Source organism: Staurois parvus, unplaced genomic scaffold (assembly GCF_062004578.1).
Source record: "Staurois parvus isolate SC_StPar_1 unplaced genomic scaffold, SC_StPar_1.0 ptg001058l, whole genome shotgun sequence".
NCBI lineage: Eukaryota > Metazoa > Chordata > Amphibia > Anura > Ranidae > Staurois > Staurois parvus.
In genome coordinates this window covers 1,028,358-1,044,697 of record NW_028318854.1, presented here as the reverse complement: position 1 = coordinate 1,044,697, position 16,340 = coordinate 1,028,358, and the positions used below count along the sequence as shown (strand labels likewise).

At 44.4% G+C, this 16,340-nt stretch overlaps 1 protein-coding gene across 1 annotated transcript in view; it reads left to right on the top strand.

The window, feature by feature from the left end:
- The first annotated feature begins 1,665 nt into the window (after positions 1-1,665).
- Positions 1,666-16,340, top strand: part of ECH1 (enoyl-CoA hydratase 1) — a 50,209-nt gene continuing 35,534 nt past the window's right edge. Inside the window, exons 1-3 of the mRNA XM_089658203.1 lie at positions 1,666-1,800; positions 15,062-15,224; positions 15,661-15,749. Coding sequence (XP_089514329.1) covers positions 1,770-1,800; positions 15,062-15,224; positions 15,661-15,749 — 283 coding nt within the window. The 5' untranslated portion in view covers positions 1,666-1,769. The remainder of the gene's footprint in view (positions 1,801-15,061; positions 15,225-15,660; positions 15,750-16,340) is intronic.

Here is a 16,340-nt window from a genome sequence, read left to right as displayed (position 1 = left end):
GTGTGTTGTACTGTCCTCGTACAATCAGAATGCAGTGTGTTGTACTATCCTCGTACAATCAGAATGCAGTGTGTTGTACTATCCTCGTACAATCAGAATGCAGTGTGTTGTACAATCCCTGTACAATCAGAATGCAGTGTGTTGTACTATCCTCGTACAATCAGAATGCCGTGTGTTGTACAATCCCTGTACAAGCAGAATGCAGTGTGTTGTACTGTCCTCGTACAATCAGAATGCAGTGTGTTGTATAATCCCTGTACAATCAGAAGTCAGTGTGTTGTACTATCCTCGTACAATCAGAAGTCAGTGTGTTGTACTATCCTCATACAATCAGAATGCCGTGTGTTGTACAATCCCTGTACAATCAGAATTGCAATTTTGGAATCCCTTCAAATCTTTGCGTCTTACACCCCAGTCACACCAATCCCAAGTTTGAAATCGTGCAACTTACAGTGAAGTCGCACGATTTCAATGTCGGGTGACTTGCTGATTTGAGTTCCAATTTGCATAGACAGCTGACCCAGATGTCTATGCAAATCGAACCAAAAGTAGTGCATGCACTACTTTAGAAATCGGTGCGGATCCGACCAAGTCAGAACCGCACCGATATGACCGCTGTAATTGCAGACAATAGTGTGCGACTTGGCATGCGATTTGCAAGTCGTATGGCATGTAAATTGCATGCCAAGTCGTACCTGGTGTGACCGGGGACTTAAAGGTTCCTGCGCTACTTTAATGCGACTCTGCGTGCCAGAGAGTGCAAAGTCGCACTCAATACTTTCCTATTGGAAAACAAAAAATGCATAAAAAACAGAACACTTGTGTCTTTGATGTGGTTCAATTGAAGCCTACAGCAGCAAAAACGCAATCTGCTGCGGGAATACGTCCCCACCCTTTTTCAAAAAAGCGGCTGAAAACACATAGATGTGAACGTGTCCTATAGGAAACCATGCGACATGGACTTTAGTGCATTTCTGCAAGACGCACTAAGGGCTGGTTCACACCGCCACGATTTCAGGTGCAATTTTGGAATTGAAATCGGACCTGAAATCAGATCTAATAAATGTGAATGTCTTAACATACGCAATTTGCTGCAGCGCAATTTCAAAAGTAGTTCTTGTATTACTTTTTATGAAGTTTGTTGCAATTTCACATAGACGACAATAGAAATCGCACTGCAAAACACAAGAAATCATTGGGAAATCTTCAGAAAACACGGCAAACAAAATGTACGATTTTAAATCACATCCAGCGTGAACGAAGCCTAAAAAAAACACGTGTGAACCAGGGTGCAAATCACACCCGCAAATGGGATCACCCCAGCGGGGGTTCTTGTAATGAGCTGCGAGTAGGAAACCCCATTGAAAGCAATGGGAAGCTGCCCACTCTTGCGGTGCATGTAATCGCACTTGTGAGTAATCGGCCCTGGTCGCCGGCAGTGTGTACACGCCCTACATCATGAATCCCAACCCCCATCACTGTCACCTCTGCTGGCCAGCTTGGTGGGCAGGTTCATGTGGAGAACAATATCAATAAAGATACGTGAAAAAAAAAAACTTGTTAAGCGTGTGCCTAGTGAACAGAAATGCTGATTAGACATTAGAAGAAGTCCTGAGAATGACATCCAGCACACGTGTGTGTACCTCCATCACCCCACCCTCTGATCTCTGTATGGCTGGCAGTGAGAGGCGGATCAGCCTGCCAACCCCAAGATGGCGGCGCCCATTGCAGTGACCCGGAAGTGTCCTCGGCTGGAACATTGAGCGGTCATGGCTGTGCTCAGGGGTGTCCTGCGGAGAGGTGGGTACCTAGGAGTCAGTTTGGAGGATGTAAGCAGGGATCATGGGTTTCTGTCTAGAACTGGAAAGGTCAGAACCGCCGGTGTAGCAGAGAGAGTGTGTCTGCCCGGGGTGTAATTGCTATCAGGGGCATAGATAAGCAGGATGGAGGGGGTCTTTGGTTGTGCCTGCAGATCAGCTTGCTGTGAATGAGTTGAAGCAGACTGCCTCAATCGAGTACCTATGTCAGGCTTAAAGTAGAACTGAAGTTATTATCCCGGTCAGGTTTCTTTCTGCCATTTGTGTCCCATGGGGGGAGATTTCCCTTCACTTCCTTTCCCTTAGTCAAAACAGGAAGTGAAAGGAAAGCTGTTAAAAGTGAGGAAATCCCTGGTTGTCACCAGAACTGTTGGGAAATTATTTATTTCAGGTACTTCTATAGCACCACCAAATCACACACACACACACACACACGTGTATTATACATTCACATCAGTCCCTAACCCTAAAGGGGTGTACAGTCTAAGGTCCCTAACTCACATTCATACATCTATCCATTCAGTCGTATCCGACCCTTTGCATGGACCGTCACTTGTAAGCAACTTTTTCCATGAATTCTCTTAGCAATTATTTTTCAGGGTAGGTTGCCAGGTCTTTCCCCAACCCCTACCATGCAGGAGATCCCGCATGGCCAGGGATTATTCATATATACTAGCGCCAATTTAGACAGGATCCAATTAACCTGCTAGCATGTCTTTGCAGTGTAGGAGGAAACCAGAACGCCCGGAGGAAATCCATGCACCAGCATGCCTTTGTGTGGGAGGAAACCCACGCAGGCACAGGGAGAACATGCAAACATCAGGCAGGTGATGCGTGGCTGGGATTTGAACTAAAGACCTTATTACTGCCAGGCGGAAGTGCTGACCGTTTAGCCACTGTGCTGCTCAGATTTCCTCTCTATTGTACTGTACTGGGGATAACCTGAAGTTTTTGGTGACAACAGTAAACAGCAAAAATAGAGAGGGTTAATCTCCCTATTGGGGACACAGACCGCAATAAAAACCCGACAGTGTTTCTAATCCCTATCCACAACGAAACAAAATTAAATAAATAAATGCCTCTAGTTGTACTTTTTTTTTTTTTTTTAAGTGTACCTTTACCCTTTGGGGCCCCTTTCACACTACTCTGGTGCAGTTTCTTTGCAGTACGGTGCAACGTAGCGTACCTGCAGTATTCACGCCTGTTACACACACTTTTCCATAGACTACTGTTCGATCGGGCATTTTTGGTGTGCTTTCAGGAAACACAATTAAAAAAAACCTGATCTAATAGACGTCTAAGTGTGGGTAACCCTCAGAAAGTCGCAGGTATACTCACTGAACTGCGAGGAAATCACACCAGAGAAGTGTGAAAGGGACCTATGGGTGAAGTCCCCCCTTTTTCTTTGAGACTTTATTTGTGCTTTGTTACCGTCTCTTGCGTGTGCACAGATGTGCCGCAGGACTCCGGTCCCGAGAGATATGGCACATCTGATCATGCACGGGGGGGTTCCCGGTATTTGCACACGCACAAAGACTGCTAACAGGGGAGTTGGAAACCTCTGTCTTGGAAGTGCATATGTACAGCATTACCATGGTGCGTATCCTGGCTCTGCACTGTCTGAGCACACTGATCAGTGGCTGCAGATGATGACCAAGGAAAATTTTTCAACAAACCTGTTCGACAGAAGTCAATTGTTAAATTAACTTTTGTCAAGTGGAAGCAGCCACACATGTACCCAACTTGGGCTGGGCGATGCTGAACTGGCCAAATTTTGAACCTTATGGCCATCTTAACACTGGTGGCGCCCTCTAGACAGTGATCTACAGTGGATCGCTTTCAGAGAGTGTTTGACAGGCAATGAGGGGACGTTGTGTCACCTCCTTACTGCCTGCTTTAACACCTAAAGTCTGCACCACAGCTGTGTGTATTGAACGTGGTTGCCATTCAGCCACATCCGATAATTGTGAACACACCTTAAAAACACAGAGGTCCTCCCGTCACATTAGAGACCCCCTTCATGTAAGAGGTCTCTGCATGACAGCAGATATTTCTCCTATTGTGTCAGAGGCCCCCTTCATGTCAGGGGTCCTCCCTTCACTTCAGATCCCCCTCTCCGTCACATTAAAGTCCCCTCTTCATGCCAGAGGTCCTCCCATCACATTAGAGGCCCCCGTCATGTCAGAGGTCCACCATCACATTCTGGGCCCCCTTCCTGTCAGAGGTCCTCTGATCACATTAGAGACCTCCTTCATGTCAGAGATCCTTCCATCACTTCAGAGGCCCCTTGATATAAGCAGTCTCTCCATCACATCAGAGATCCCCCATCATGTCAGAGGCCCACCTTCATGTCAGGGGTCCTCCCATCACATTAGAGTCCCCTCTTCATGTTACATTTAAGGTCCCTCTTCACATTGTAGTCAGCCTTTCACTTTAGAGGCCTCCTTATACATGAGAGCCCCAATCACGTTAGAGTTGACCCTAAACTTCAAAGGTCTCCTATACATGAGTCCTCCCTTCCAGTGTGCACCATGGAAATTCTTGATGCTGAACCAGGGCAAACTGGGTCCAGTGCTCACTGCACCCCAGGGGAACCCAGGCAGTACTCCAAGTAGGGTTGCCACCTCATACCTTTAAAACTGAACACATCACATTAGAGGTCCCCCTTCATGTAAGAGGTCCTCGCATCACATTAGAGGTCCCCCTTCATGTAAGAGGTCCTCGCATCACATTAGAGGCCCCCTTCATGTCAGAGGTCCTCCTTCATGTCAGAGATCCTTCCATCACTTCAGAGGCCCCTTGATATAAGCGGTCTTTCCATCACATCAGAGATCCCCCATCAAGTCAGAAGCCCACCTTCATGTCATGGGCCTACCATCACATTAGAGTCCCCTCTTCATGTCACAGTTAAGGTCCCTTTTCACATTGTAGTCATCCTTTCACTTTAGAGGCCTCCTTATACATGAGAGCCCCAATCATATTAGAGTTGTCCCTAAACTTCAGAGGTCCCCTATACACGAGTCCCCCCTTCAGGTGTGCACCATGGATATTCTTGATGCTGAACCAGGGCAAACTGGTTCCAGTGCTCAGTGCACCCCAGGGGAACCCAGACAGTACTCCAAGTTGCATTGCCACCTCATACCTTTAAAACTGAACACATCACATTAGAGGTCCCCCTTCATGTCAGAGCCCCCCCTTCATGTCAGAAGGGTCCCCCCCCCCATCACATTAGAGGCCCCCTTCATGCCAGAGGTCCTCCCATCACTTCAGAGGCCCCTTGATATAAGTAGTCTCCATCATATCAGAGATCCTCCATCATGTCAGAGGCCCACCTTCATGTCATGGGCCTATCATCACATTAGAGTCCCCTATTCATGTCACAGTTAAGGTCCCTTTTCACATTGTTGTCATCCTTTCACTTTAGAGGCCTCCTTATACATGAGAGCCTCAATCACATTAGAGTTGCCCCTAAACTTCAGAGGTCCCCTATACACGAGTCCCCCCTTCAGGTGTGCGCCATGGATATTCTTGATACTGATACTTTTAAAACCAAACACATTAATTACACAGATTCTGATGTTAATGTATTGCAGATAAGGCACGAAGTGAGTTTATTTACCCCGATAATCAGCCACAGAACCTGTGTAATTAATGTGTTCAGTTTTAAAGGAATGAGGTGGTAACCCTAACTCCAGGTTGCTGCAGTACCTTGATTGGGAAAGACTGCAGTAGACCACAATGCATCAGTGTGCACCACGACGTTTATACCGTGCCTAGTCCATGGATTCTAAATAAAGGGTCTATTTTGTATTCTGTGTTTTGAAAAATACTTTTTCTTTTTTAATTTTTTTTTTTTTTGCATTGGCATCCCATTCATAATGAATAGGCTGCCTTAATGCAAGGCATGTTAATGCATGCCATAACATGTGAACAGGCCCTCAGTGTTCTGGCAATTCTAGAAAGTCCTAGAAGCTACAGATTGAAACAGAATAGGAGGGGGATTTTGTTAACACTAATATTAACATGGCTTGTGGAAATACAGGTGCATCTCAATAAATTAGAATATCATCAAAAAGTTAATTTATCTCAGTAATTCAATAAGTGAAACTCATATATTATATAGATTACATACAGAGTGATATATTTCAAGCATTTCTTTCTTTTAATTTTGATGATTATGGCTTACAGCTAGTGAAAACCCCAAATTCAGCATCTCAGAAAATTAGAATATTGTGAAAAAGTTCAATATTGTAGACTCATGGGGGTTGATTTACTAAAAATAAGGTGAAGCAATAGATTTTAGACACCTAATTGAAACAATTAAGACCTTGCTGTGAATGGAAAAACGACTTCAGTTAGGGAAATGCCTTTTACTAAATTTCGAATCAGCGAAGTTGCTTTTACATAACATGTAATGCTAGACTTGGTCCCTAGAGGGTGTGGGCCCAGGATTAAGCCAATATTCCATTTCTTTGTGTGTGTAAAAAAGAAACAATTGGTGGATGAGATTTGTTGTTTGGCTTTTTTATGCTAATTCTATTATTAATTCTCTTTCCTATTTTGTAGTGTTTTTTACATGTTCTGCAAACAAATGCATTTTTTAATGAATGTTACAGAGTAATGCATATTATTTTCTAATGTTAAATATATGTCTAAAAATTAGTTTTATCTTGTTATATGACTAATAATTTTGAATGTATAATTCAAATTTTCTTATCTACTTATAATGATATATCTTAATTTCTTGAATCGTGGTACTACTATATATTCTAGACACTGCTATGGGCAACATTGTGGCTTAGTAGTTAGCACTTCTGCCTAGCAGCACTAGGGTTGCCGGCTTGAATTCCAACCACGGCACTAAATGCATGGAGTTTGCATGTTCTGCCTGTGTGGGTTTCCTCCCATACATCAAGGACATGCTGGTAGCTATTTTGGATCCTTTCTAAATTGTCCCTAGTGTATCAATGTGAGTTAGGGACTTTAGAGTGTAAGCTCCTTGAAGGCAGGGACTGATGTGAATGTACAATATGTATGTAAAGCGCTGTGCAAATTGACAGCACTCTAGGTACCTGAACTAATAAAAAAAGTCATGTTTTTATATTTTTGTTTTTTTTGCAATCTAGTACATTTTAGAAGGGTTTCAAATAATGTAAACAAAAGAGCTGACATTCCAAATAAAAAGTGTGTATGGGGGGGCACACCCTTTTTTTTCCCATTTCAAATCCATGACCGTTATATCTGTTATATGACAAATCATTTTGAATGTCTATTTTGAATTTTCTTAAAATATTTACTTTTAATTATATATCTTCATTCTTGAATCGTGGTACTACCATATAGTCTAGTTAATGTTATGGGCAGCTTAGTGGTTAGCACTTCTCCCTAGCAACACTATGGTCATTGGTTCAAATCCCAACCATGGCACCGCATACTTGGAATTTAAAAAAAAAAACACTTATAAGGATTTCTAGTCTGGGCATGCTCAGTCGTGTCACGACTGAGATGTTTGAACTAGGTGACGTCAATGCCTGTGTAGATTTTTTTCAATATATCACTTCTACAGACAAACTTAGAATTATTTTAAAGCAGTTATTCTTTAAAATGTTGAACATATGTATAGGAAGTATAAATTGCTTGAGATCATATCATTAAAAAGATTTGTGGACTTCTTGCTTTAGTAAATCTCTTCTCTGCCTAAACGTAGTCAGTCGTTTGAAGGATTGTGACCATTTGCAGACAAGGTCTCCTAGATTGTAAGCTCCAAGGAGCAGAGCCCTCCTGTCCCTCTTGTATTGAACTGTATTGTTACTGTATTGTCTCTCATAATGTAAAGCGCTGAGCAAACTGTTGGCGCTATATAAATCCTGTATAATAATAATAATAATAAGGTGCTTTAGTAAATCGACCCCAAGGTGTCACACTCTAATCAGCTAATAACTTAAAACACCTGTAAAGGTTTCCTGAGCCTTTAAATGGTCTCTGTATGGTTTAGTAGGTTACACAATCATAGGTAAGGCTGCTGACTTGACAGTTGTCTAGAAGACAGTCATTGACACCTTATACAAAGAGGGTAAGTCACAAAAGGTCATTGCTAAAGAAGTTGGCTGTTCAGAGTGCAGTATCCAAGCATATTAATGGAAAGTTGAGTGGAAGGAAAAAGTGTGGTAGAAAAAGTTGCACATGCAACAAGGATAACTGCAGCCTTGAGAGGATTGTGAAGCAAAGGCCATTCAAGAATTTGGGGTAGATTGACAAGGAGTGGACCACGGGTGGTGTCAGTGCTTCAAGAGCCACCACTCACAGACATATCCAGGACATGGGCTAAGGAGAAAAAGGACTAGATTGTTGCGCAGTGGTCCAAAGTCCTTTTTTCGGATGAAAGAAAATTTTGCATTTCATTTGGAAATCAAGGTCCCAGAGTCTGGAGGAAGAGTGGAGAGGCACAGAATCCAAGTTGCTTGAGGTCCAATGAGAAGTTACCACAGTCAGTGGTGATTTGCAGAGTCATGTCGTATGCTGATGTTGGTCCACTTTGTTTTATCAAGTCCAAAGTCAGCACAGCCCTCCACCAGAAAATTCTAGATCACTTCTTACCTCCCTCTGCTTACCAGCTTTATGGAGATTCTGATTTAATTTTCCAGCAGAACTTGGCACCTGCCCACACTGCCAAAAGTACCAATACCTGGTTTAATGATCATGGTATTACTGTGCTTGATTGGCCTGCTGACTCGCCTGACCTAAATCCCATAGAGAATCTATGGGGCATTGTCAAGAGGAAGAAGAGAGACGCCAGACCCAACAATGCAGACTCGCCTGACCTAAATCCCATAGAGAATCTATGGGGCATTGTCAAGAGGAAGATGAGATGCCAGACCCAACAATGCAGACGAGCTGAAGGCCGCTATCAAATCAACTTGGGGTTCCACAACACCTCAGCAATGCCACAGGCTGATCGCCTCATCCATTGATGCAGCAAAATGAGCCCCGACCAATTATCGAGTGCATACTATACAGTACAAGGACATACTTTTCAATAAGCCAACATTTCTGTATTAAAAACCTATTTTTTTTTTATTGGTCTTATGTAATATTCTAGTTTTATGAGATACTGAATTTTGGGTTTTCGCTAGCTGTAAGCCATAATCCTCAAAATTTAAAGAAAGAAATGCTTGAAATATATCACTCTGTGTGTAATGAATCTATATAATATGAGTTTTTGAATTGAATAATTTTACTCTTTTGATCTAATTTGAGATTCACCTGTATGTAAATGTGATATATATATATGGTCATTTAGATGTCAGTCTCACACTGCGTGTTAATTATGTATAGCACTCAGCAGTCAGCCGTGTTATTGCTGTAAATATGCAGCCTGGCACTCTGACCTTTTCTCTGCTTCCTACACTGAACTTTAGTCGAGGGACACGCTTGGCTCTTACAGTACAAATACTGACACTTGTCTGATCCAGCAGCTGCTAACGAGGAGAAGAAAGGTAAACTTCTCTCTTCATGCATGCACCTCATATGACATACTGTAGATCTATCTTAGATTCCTACAGTTGTAGGAGGGTTGGTTCACACTATAGAAATGCAGTCTGGATGCGTTTCTGCATGCGCATTTTTGATGCGTTTCAAATGCTTTTTTTCCCTGCCTTTTTTGGGTCATTTGCAGTTCAGTGCATTTTTTGACGCGTTTTACTGCGTCCCGGTGCCTTTTTGATGCGTTTTATCGAGTTCCAGTACAGTTCTGTGCAGGAAAAATGCAACATGTTCTACTTTTTGTCTGGAACCGGAACGCACTGAAACTGCGAGCACTGGTGTGAACCATGCCATTGACAACCATGTAACCTACTTTCTGTGCATTTTGGATGCAGAAAAAAATGCACTGGGTTCACATCTATGCAGTTTGCGTCTGATCTGTGTCTTTTTGCGGTGTGTTTTGTGTTTTTGCATGTGCGTTTTTGCTGCATTTTCAGTGCGTTTTTTTGCCAATTTGTTGCTGGGCAGAATAAGACTCAAAACGCATCAAAAACGCACTACATGCTTTTTTTTGCAGTGTCGTCTTTGAAGTCTATAGAGCCAAAATGCAACATTTTGCATTAAAAAAAAATAAAAATAGTCCCTGACCCTTTAAAAAAAAGCGTGTTGGGTGAAAACACGGAGATGTGCTGAGCGAACTATTGGCGCTATATAAATATTATAATAATAATAATAATGTGAACCTGTCTTATAGGAAATCATGTTATGCTATGACCGCCTACAACAACGCGCTCTCAACAGCCCTTGACTCACTAGCGCCTTTAACCACACGCAACATCAGACCCCGACCGCTCCAGCCCTGGCAGACTGATCACACCAAAACCCTCAAACGACACAGTCGTGCCCTGCAGCGACTATGGCGCAAAACCAAATCCCAACAAGCCTTCACCCGCTACAAATCTGCCTTCCACACCTACACCTCCTCCCTCCATGCTGCCAAACAGGCCTACTTCTTGACCCTCATCAAGGCCCTCTCCTCCAATCCTCACCGACTCTTCTCCGCCTTCAACTCTCTACTCTCTCCACCCCCACCTCCACCCAGCACCTCACTCACTGCCCTTGAGATTGCCAATCACTTCAAAAACAAGATTGACACAATTCGCAAGGACATTGCCGCAACTCACACGCCCTCTCAACCCGTCCCCTCTCACACAGCTACCCCCTTATCCCCCCTTCCCCTCGACATAACCCGCAGGGACTTCGTCGCTGCTCAAACTCTCTCCAACCCCCTTCACCCTCACTCAGCTACCCCCTCATCACCCCTCTCCCACGGCCCAACCACTGCTCTGACCTCCTCTTCCACCCCACCCTACATTCCTCATACTGAAGCTCCCCCAACACTCCGCACCTTTGACCTTACTACCATCGAGGAAGTCTCCAAGATCCTCTCTGATGCCCGCCTCACCACCTGCCCCCTCGACCCTATCCCCTCACAACTCCTATGACCTCCTTCCCCCTCCATCCTACACTCCCTCACCCACATCTTCAATCTCTCCCTCTCCTCCGGCACTTTCCCCTCCCCTCTGAAACATGCACACATCACCCCCATACTTAAAAAGCCCTCCCTGGACCCTAATGACCCGAACAACCTCAGACCCATCTCCCTGCTCCCATTTACATCTAAACTCCTTGAGCGCCTAGTCTACACCCGCCTATGCTCTCACCTCAACGACAACAACCTCCTCGATCCCCCTACAGTCCGGCTTCCGTCCCCTACACTCCACCGAAACTGCCTTACTCAAACTCTCCAACGACCTGCTAACCGCCAAAGCTAATGGCCACTATTCAGTGCTCCTACTCCTTGACCTCTCTGCAGCCTTCGACACAGTTGACCACCCCCTCCTCCTCAAAAAAACTACACTCCCTCGGCCTCAGAGATTCTGCTCTCTCCTGGCTCTCATCCTACCTGTCACAACGCTCCTTCAGCGTTACCTATAATGCTACCACCTCCCCCTCACTCCCCCTCTCTGTTGGGGTCCCTCAAGGCTCTGTCCTTGGGCCCCTTCTCTTCTCCATCTATACCTCCTCCCTTGGCCAACTCATACACTCTCACGGCTTCAACTACCACCTCTATGCCGACGACACACAAATCTATCTCTCAACCCCCCACCTCACCCCCTTGGTCTCTGCCCGAATCACACACCTACTGAGCGACATATCAGATTGGATGTCACTCCACTTCCTTAAATTGAACCTCTCCAAAACCGAGTTTCTTGTCTTCCCCCCAGCCCGGACACCACCCCCCATTGACTTCTCCGTCACATCCAACAACGCTACCATCAAACCCGCCCTGCAGGCCAGAGTACTTGGTGTCATTCTGGACTCCAACCTATCCTTTCAACCCCAAGTCCAATCTTTAACAAACTCGTGCAGACTCCACCTCCGCAACATTGCCAAAATCCGCACGTTCCTAACCCCAGAAACCACTAAATAGCTCATCCACTCCCTCATCATATCACGACTCGATTACTGCAACTCCCTCCTCACTGGCCTGCCTCGCCGCTGGCTATCCCCGCTTCAGTCGATCCTGAATACGGCTGCCAGACTCATTCACCTTTCCAACCGCTCTGTATCCGCCACCCCCCTCTGCCAATCCCTCCACTGGCTTCCGATTGCGCAACGGATCAAATTCAAAATCCTAACGCTAGCGTACAAAGCTGTCCACCATACTGCCCCGAACTACATCACTGACCTAATATCCAAGTACCGCCCAGCACGCACACTCCGCTCCTCACAGGACCTCCTTCTCTCTAGTTCCCTGGTCTCCTCCTCCCATGCCCGCCTCCAGGACTTCTCCAGGGTGTCGCCCATCCTCTGGAACTCTCTGCCCCAACCCATCAGATTATCACCTACTCTCCTCTCCTTTAGGCGCACCCTGAAAACCCATCTCTTCAGGGAAGCCTACCCCACCCCCTGCTAACTTGCCGACCTCCTCCACTCTTTCTACCACTCCATCCCCCACAGCTATCTCCTCCTGTGCCACCATCCCCTCCCTCCTAGATTGTAAGCTCGAAAGAGCAGGGCCCTTGTAATGTACAGCGCTGAGCGAACTATTGGCGCTTTATAAATACTGTATAATAATAATAAATGGACTGCTGTGCATTTCTGAAAAATGCAGCAGAAAACGCATAGGTGTGAACCTAGACTTAGTCCTAAGAACCCTCTTAAAGTGTATATGTATGTTGTTGAGGATGTGATAAAGTTACACATCAGCTGACTGATGCACCTTGCAAGTATATATGAAATCCAATGTAAGGTGGAACTGTTATCCAAAGGAACCAATCAGGTCCCTTGTTCCTTGAAAAGATGAAACATGATTGTAAGGCTTCATGCACACTGGGCGCATATTGCCCTAAACATACCTCTAGGTGCACCGCCCAGCCCCATACAGCCACAGCGGCTGTCAGACTCAAATAGTGTTTGGCAGGTTGCCAGCAGTGGGACTGGACGGGGGGCCCCTTCAGCCGCAGCTAAATGGTGGTGCCTCATGCATTCGGGGCCGTAATTGTGGCCCGCAGTTAACAGGCTTCATTCAATAAAGAATTCTCATTCTTAGGATTTCTAAAGACAAGGTTTGTGAAAATGATGGCATTCTAATAACTATGCAGTTGATATGTGGGCTGATGGCATTCGTATATGAATTTATTTTTAATTTCACGTCTCTTATGTATATTTTTTTTTTGCTAAACAATTGACTGCAATAGGGATTGGGATATATTATATAACACTGTGAGGGCCACTTACAATGGTTACCCTTTATTTGTACAGTTTCATTTTTTGATTTTTTTTAAAAAAAGTGACGGCAACTGCTTAGTTGCTTGTTATGGTTTATATCAGTGGTTGTCAATTTATGAATTAAAAGGGGCCTCAGATGCGGCCCCTAACACCAACAAAGGGCCACACATAATGTTCAATATCTGTAATGCTTGAGAGGACAGAGACTGCAGATCTAATAGAGGAAATGAGGGTCAGAAAGTGTGGACATGGTACATTTTTGGCTGGGGATATGCTGCAGAAGACAATAGGAAACTGGGAACATGTTACATGAGGATAGTAGAAATCATTATTACTCTAATTAATGTTCCCACTACAGACTGATGAGGGCTGTACATCATATACCAAAGGGCCTAGGTTGGGCACCATGGGGGTATATTGTCACTGTAAAGCATGTAAAACAGGTTTCAGAGGATATCCTGGCATAGAAATGGTCTGTATAGGACAATTTTTTTATTTAATCAAAGGGACAGTTACATGCCTTTTTGTACTGTATGGGGGCTAGACTGTGGCCAGTAGGAGTAAAAACAAAAATGCTCAACTGTCAGAGATCAGTGGGAGTGAAAAATGCTCCCGCTTCAGAGGTCCATGGGAATGAAAAATTCCCTGACGTCAGAGGTCAGCGGGAGTAATAAATGCCTCCATGTCAGTGGGAGGAATTGCGCCTCATCACCGGTGTCAGTAGGAGGAATATAGTGTTTCGTCATTGGTGTCCAGTGGGCAGTGTCAAGGATTGTGCCCTATCCTTGATATCAGTAGGAGGAATGGAGTGTGCCATCATTGGTGTTCAGCAATCAGTGGGAGGAATGGTGTCCTATTATTGGTGTTCTTTGGTAAGTGGAAGGAATATAGTACCCTATCATTGGTGTTCAGTGGTCAGTGTCAGGGATTGTGCCCTATCCTTGGTATCAGTAGGAGGAATGGAGTGGCCCATCATTGGTGTTCAGCAATCAGTGGGAGGAATGGTGTCCTATTATTGGTGTTCAGTGGTAAGTGGAAGGAATATAGTACCCTATCATTGTTGTTCAGTGGGAGGAATGGTGTCCCATCATTGGTGTTCAGTGGGACGTGTCAGGGATTGTGCCCTATCCTTGGTATCAGTGGGAGGAATGGAGTGTCCCATCTTTGGTAATCAGTGGGAGGAATGGTACCCTACTATTGGTGTTCAGTGGTAAGTGGAAGGAATATAGTGCCCTATCGTTGGTGTTCAGTTGGAGGAATGGTGTCCTATTATTGGTGGTCAGTAGAAGGATTATAGTGCCCCATCGCTTGTGTTTAGAGGTCCTTCAGAAGAATATAGTGTCCCATCAATGGTGAACAGTAGGGAGGAATGGTGTACCATCATTGGTGTTCAGAAGCACTTACTTCTGTGCAGACTCTATATCCTTGTGACGGCTGGGACTGTGCAGGCACTTTTAGGCAGGAAATCACTTCACACAATAGTGCTGGTAGTTGATTGCATTCCAGCACGTGGCGTGTTCTGGCACCATCTGCCACTCTGCCATTAGCAGCTCCCTCCCTCCAGCTTCCAATGAGAAAAGCCTACATACAGGATACCATTACAGGGGCCAGTTTACTGCAACCAGCAGGCCCTAACCAGCTCATGGGCCATAGTTTCGGGACTGATGTTTTATAGGTAGAGGCAGTATGACAATGAAAGATTTCTCTACATATATGAGATAGGGTAGGCTTGCTTTAAAAGGGGTATTACGCTGACCAGACACATTACGATCTGATTGTAAAATGTTTTAGGTTTGTCCACATCTGTGTAGCGCGGGTATCTACCTAACTGGATTCAAATTAAACTGAGCATTTCGGTAGACCATTACACTATGAAGCCTTGGTAAAGGGATTGTACAGTCAGACTGTAGTATGTATGCGAATGCTTAGGTTTCATTTGATCTAAAACTTCTGCTTTGGATTCTCAGATTTGCACAAGGCGGTCCTGGGACTACGGAACATGTCGTCTGAGGCAGGACTGGCATCGTATAGCTATGAAACACTGAAAGTCACAGCACCAAGGGATCACATCTTTCACGTGGAAATAAACCGTCCTGAGAAAAGAAATGCCATGAACAAAGCTTTCTGGAGGCAAGATAACATACTCATCCTCTTCCACAAAGGCCACTCTGCAGATTGTGGTATTTTTAAAAGGATTACTGTAGCCATGAAATGAAAAGATCATGGACATAAAGGGGCAAATTGAGGAGATCTGGTAACTTGGTAGCACCTCCAGGAAACCAGTATAAGCTTCATTGCAATACATTGTTTTTAGATTTCTGCATGTTGAATGGCAGAAGACCATTTGCAACTGATACCAACCTATCAGAAATCATCTTTCATTTTGCTGGTGAAAGCTAAAGTGGTTCTAAAGATAAGATTTTTACCTTAATGCATTAGGGTAAAAAAACCTCTGCGCAGAGAAGCATCATAGACAATGCTGTAACTCTAATGAAGTGGATCATTAATATCTGCTAGGAATGCCAGATAATCTGTAAGGTATATGTGTTTTTCTTTTTTCTGACAGGGAGATGGTCCTCTGCTTTCGTGCCTTATCAGATGATACCAGCTGTAGAGCAGTCGTTATTTCTGGCGCTGGTAAAATGTTCACGTCAGGTAGGTCAATTATCTGTATATATCATTAACTGGGGAGATTTACTAAAACTGAAGTACTCAGAATCTGGTGCAGCTGTGCATGGTAGCCAATCAGCTTCTAACTTTTGCTTGTTCAATTAAGCTTTGACAACAAAACCTGGAAGCTGATTGGTTTCTATGTAGAAGTGCACAAGATTTTGCACTCTCCAGTTTTAGTTAATGAACCCCTGTCTGTGTTGCTAGGTTATTTAGAGGTAAGGCTCCTGGATTTTGGGTAAAAAAAAAAATGTCACAAGGGTTAGGTTAAAAACCAAACAAGTCATGAATATCCAGCTACTTACATCTAAATTAATACTTCTTAAACAGTCTCTCCTTCATTCTAAACCAGGCTGGCACTGAGCAGCATTTCAGTCTGGAATTTCATACTTGCTTTGATGTCTTTCTGTCTGTCTGACACGCTAACCCTACTCACTCTCTCTGTTCTGTGATGTTGCAGCCTTCTCTTCTCAGCCTTCTTATAATGTCCTTCAATCCCCTTAAAATATATGTAAACCCTCACCTTGTAAACAACCCATATAGTTTAACTGCTTCCCCGCCGCCCTATAGCAGATA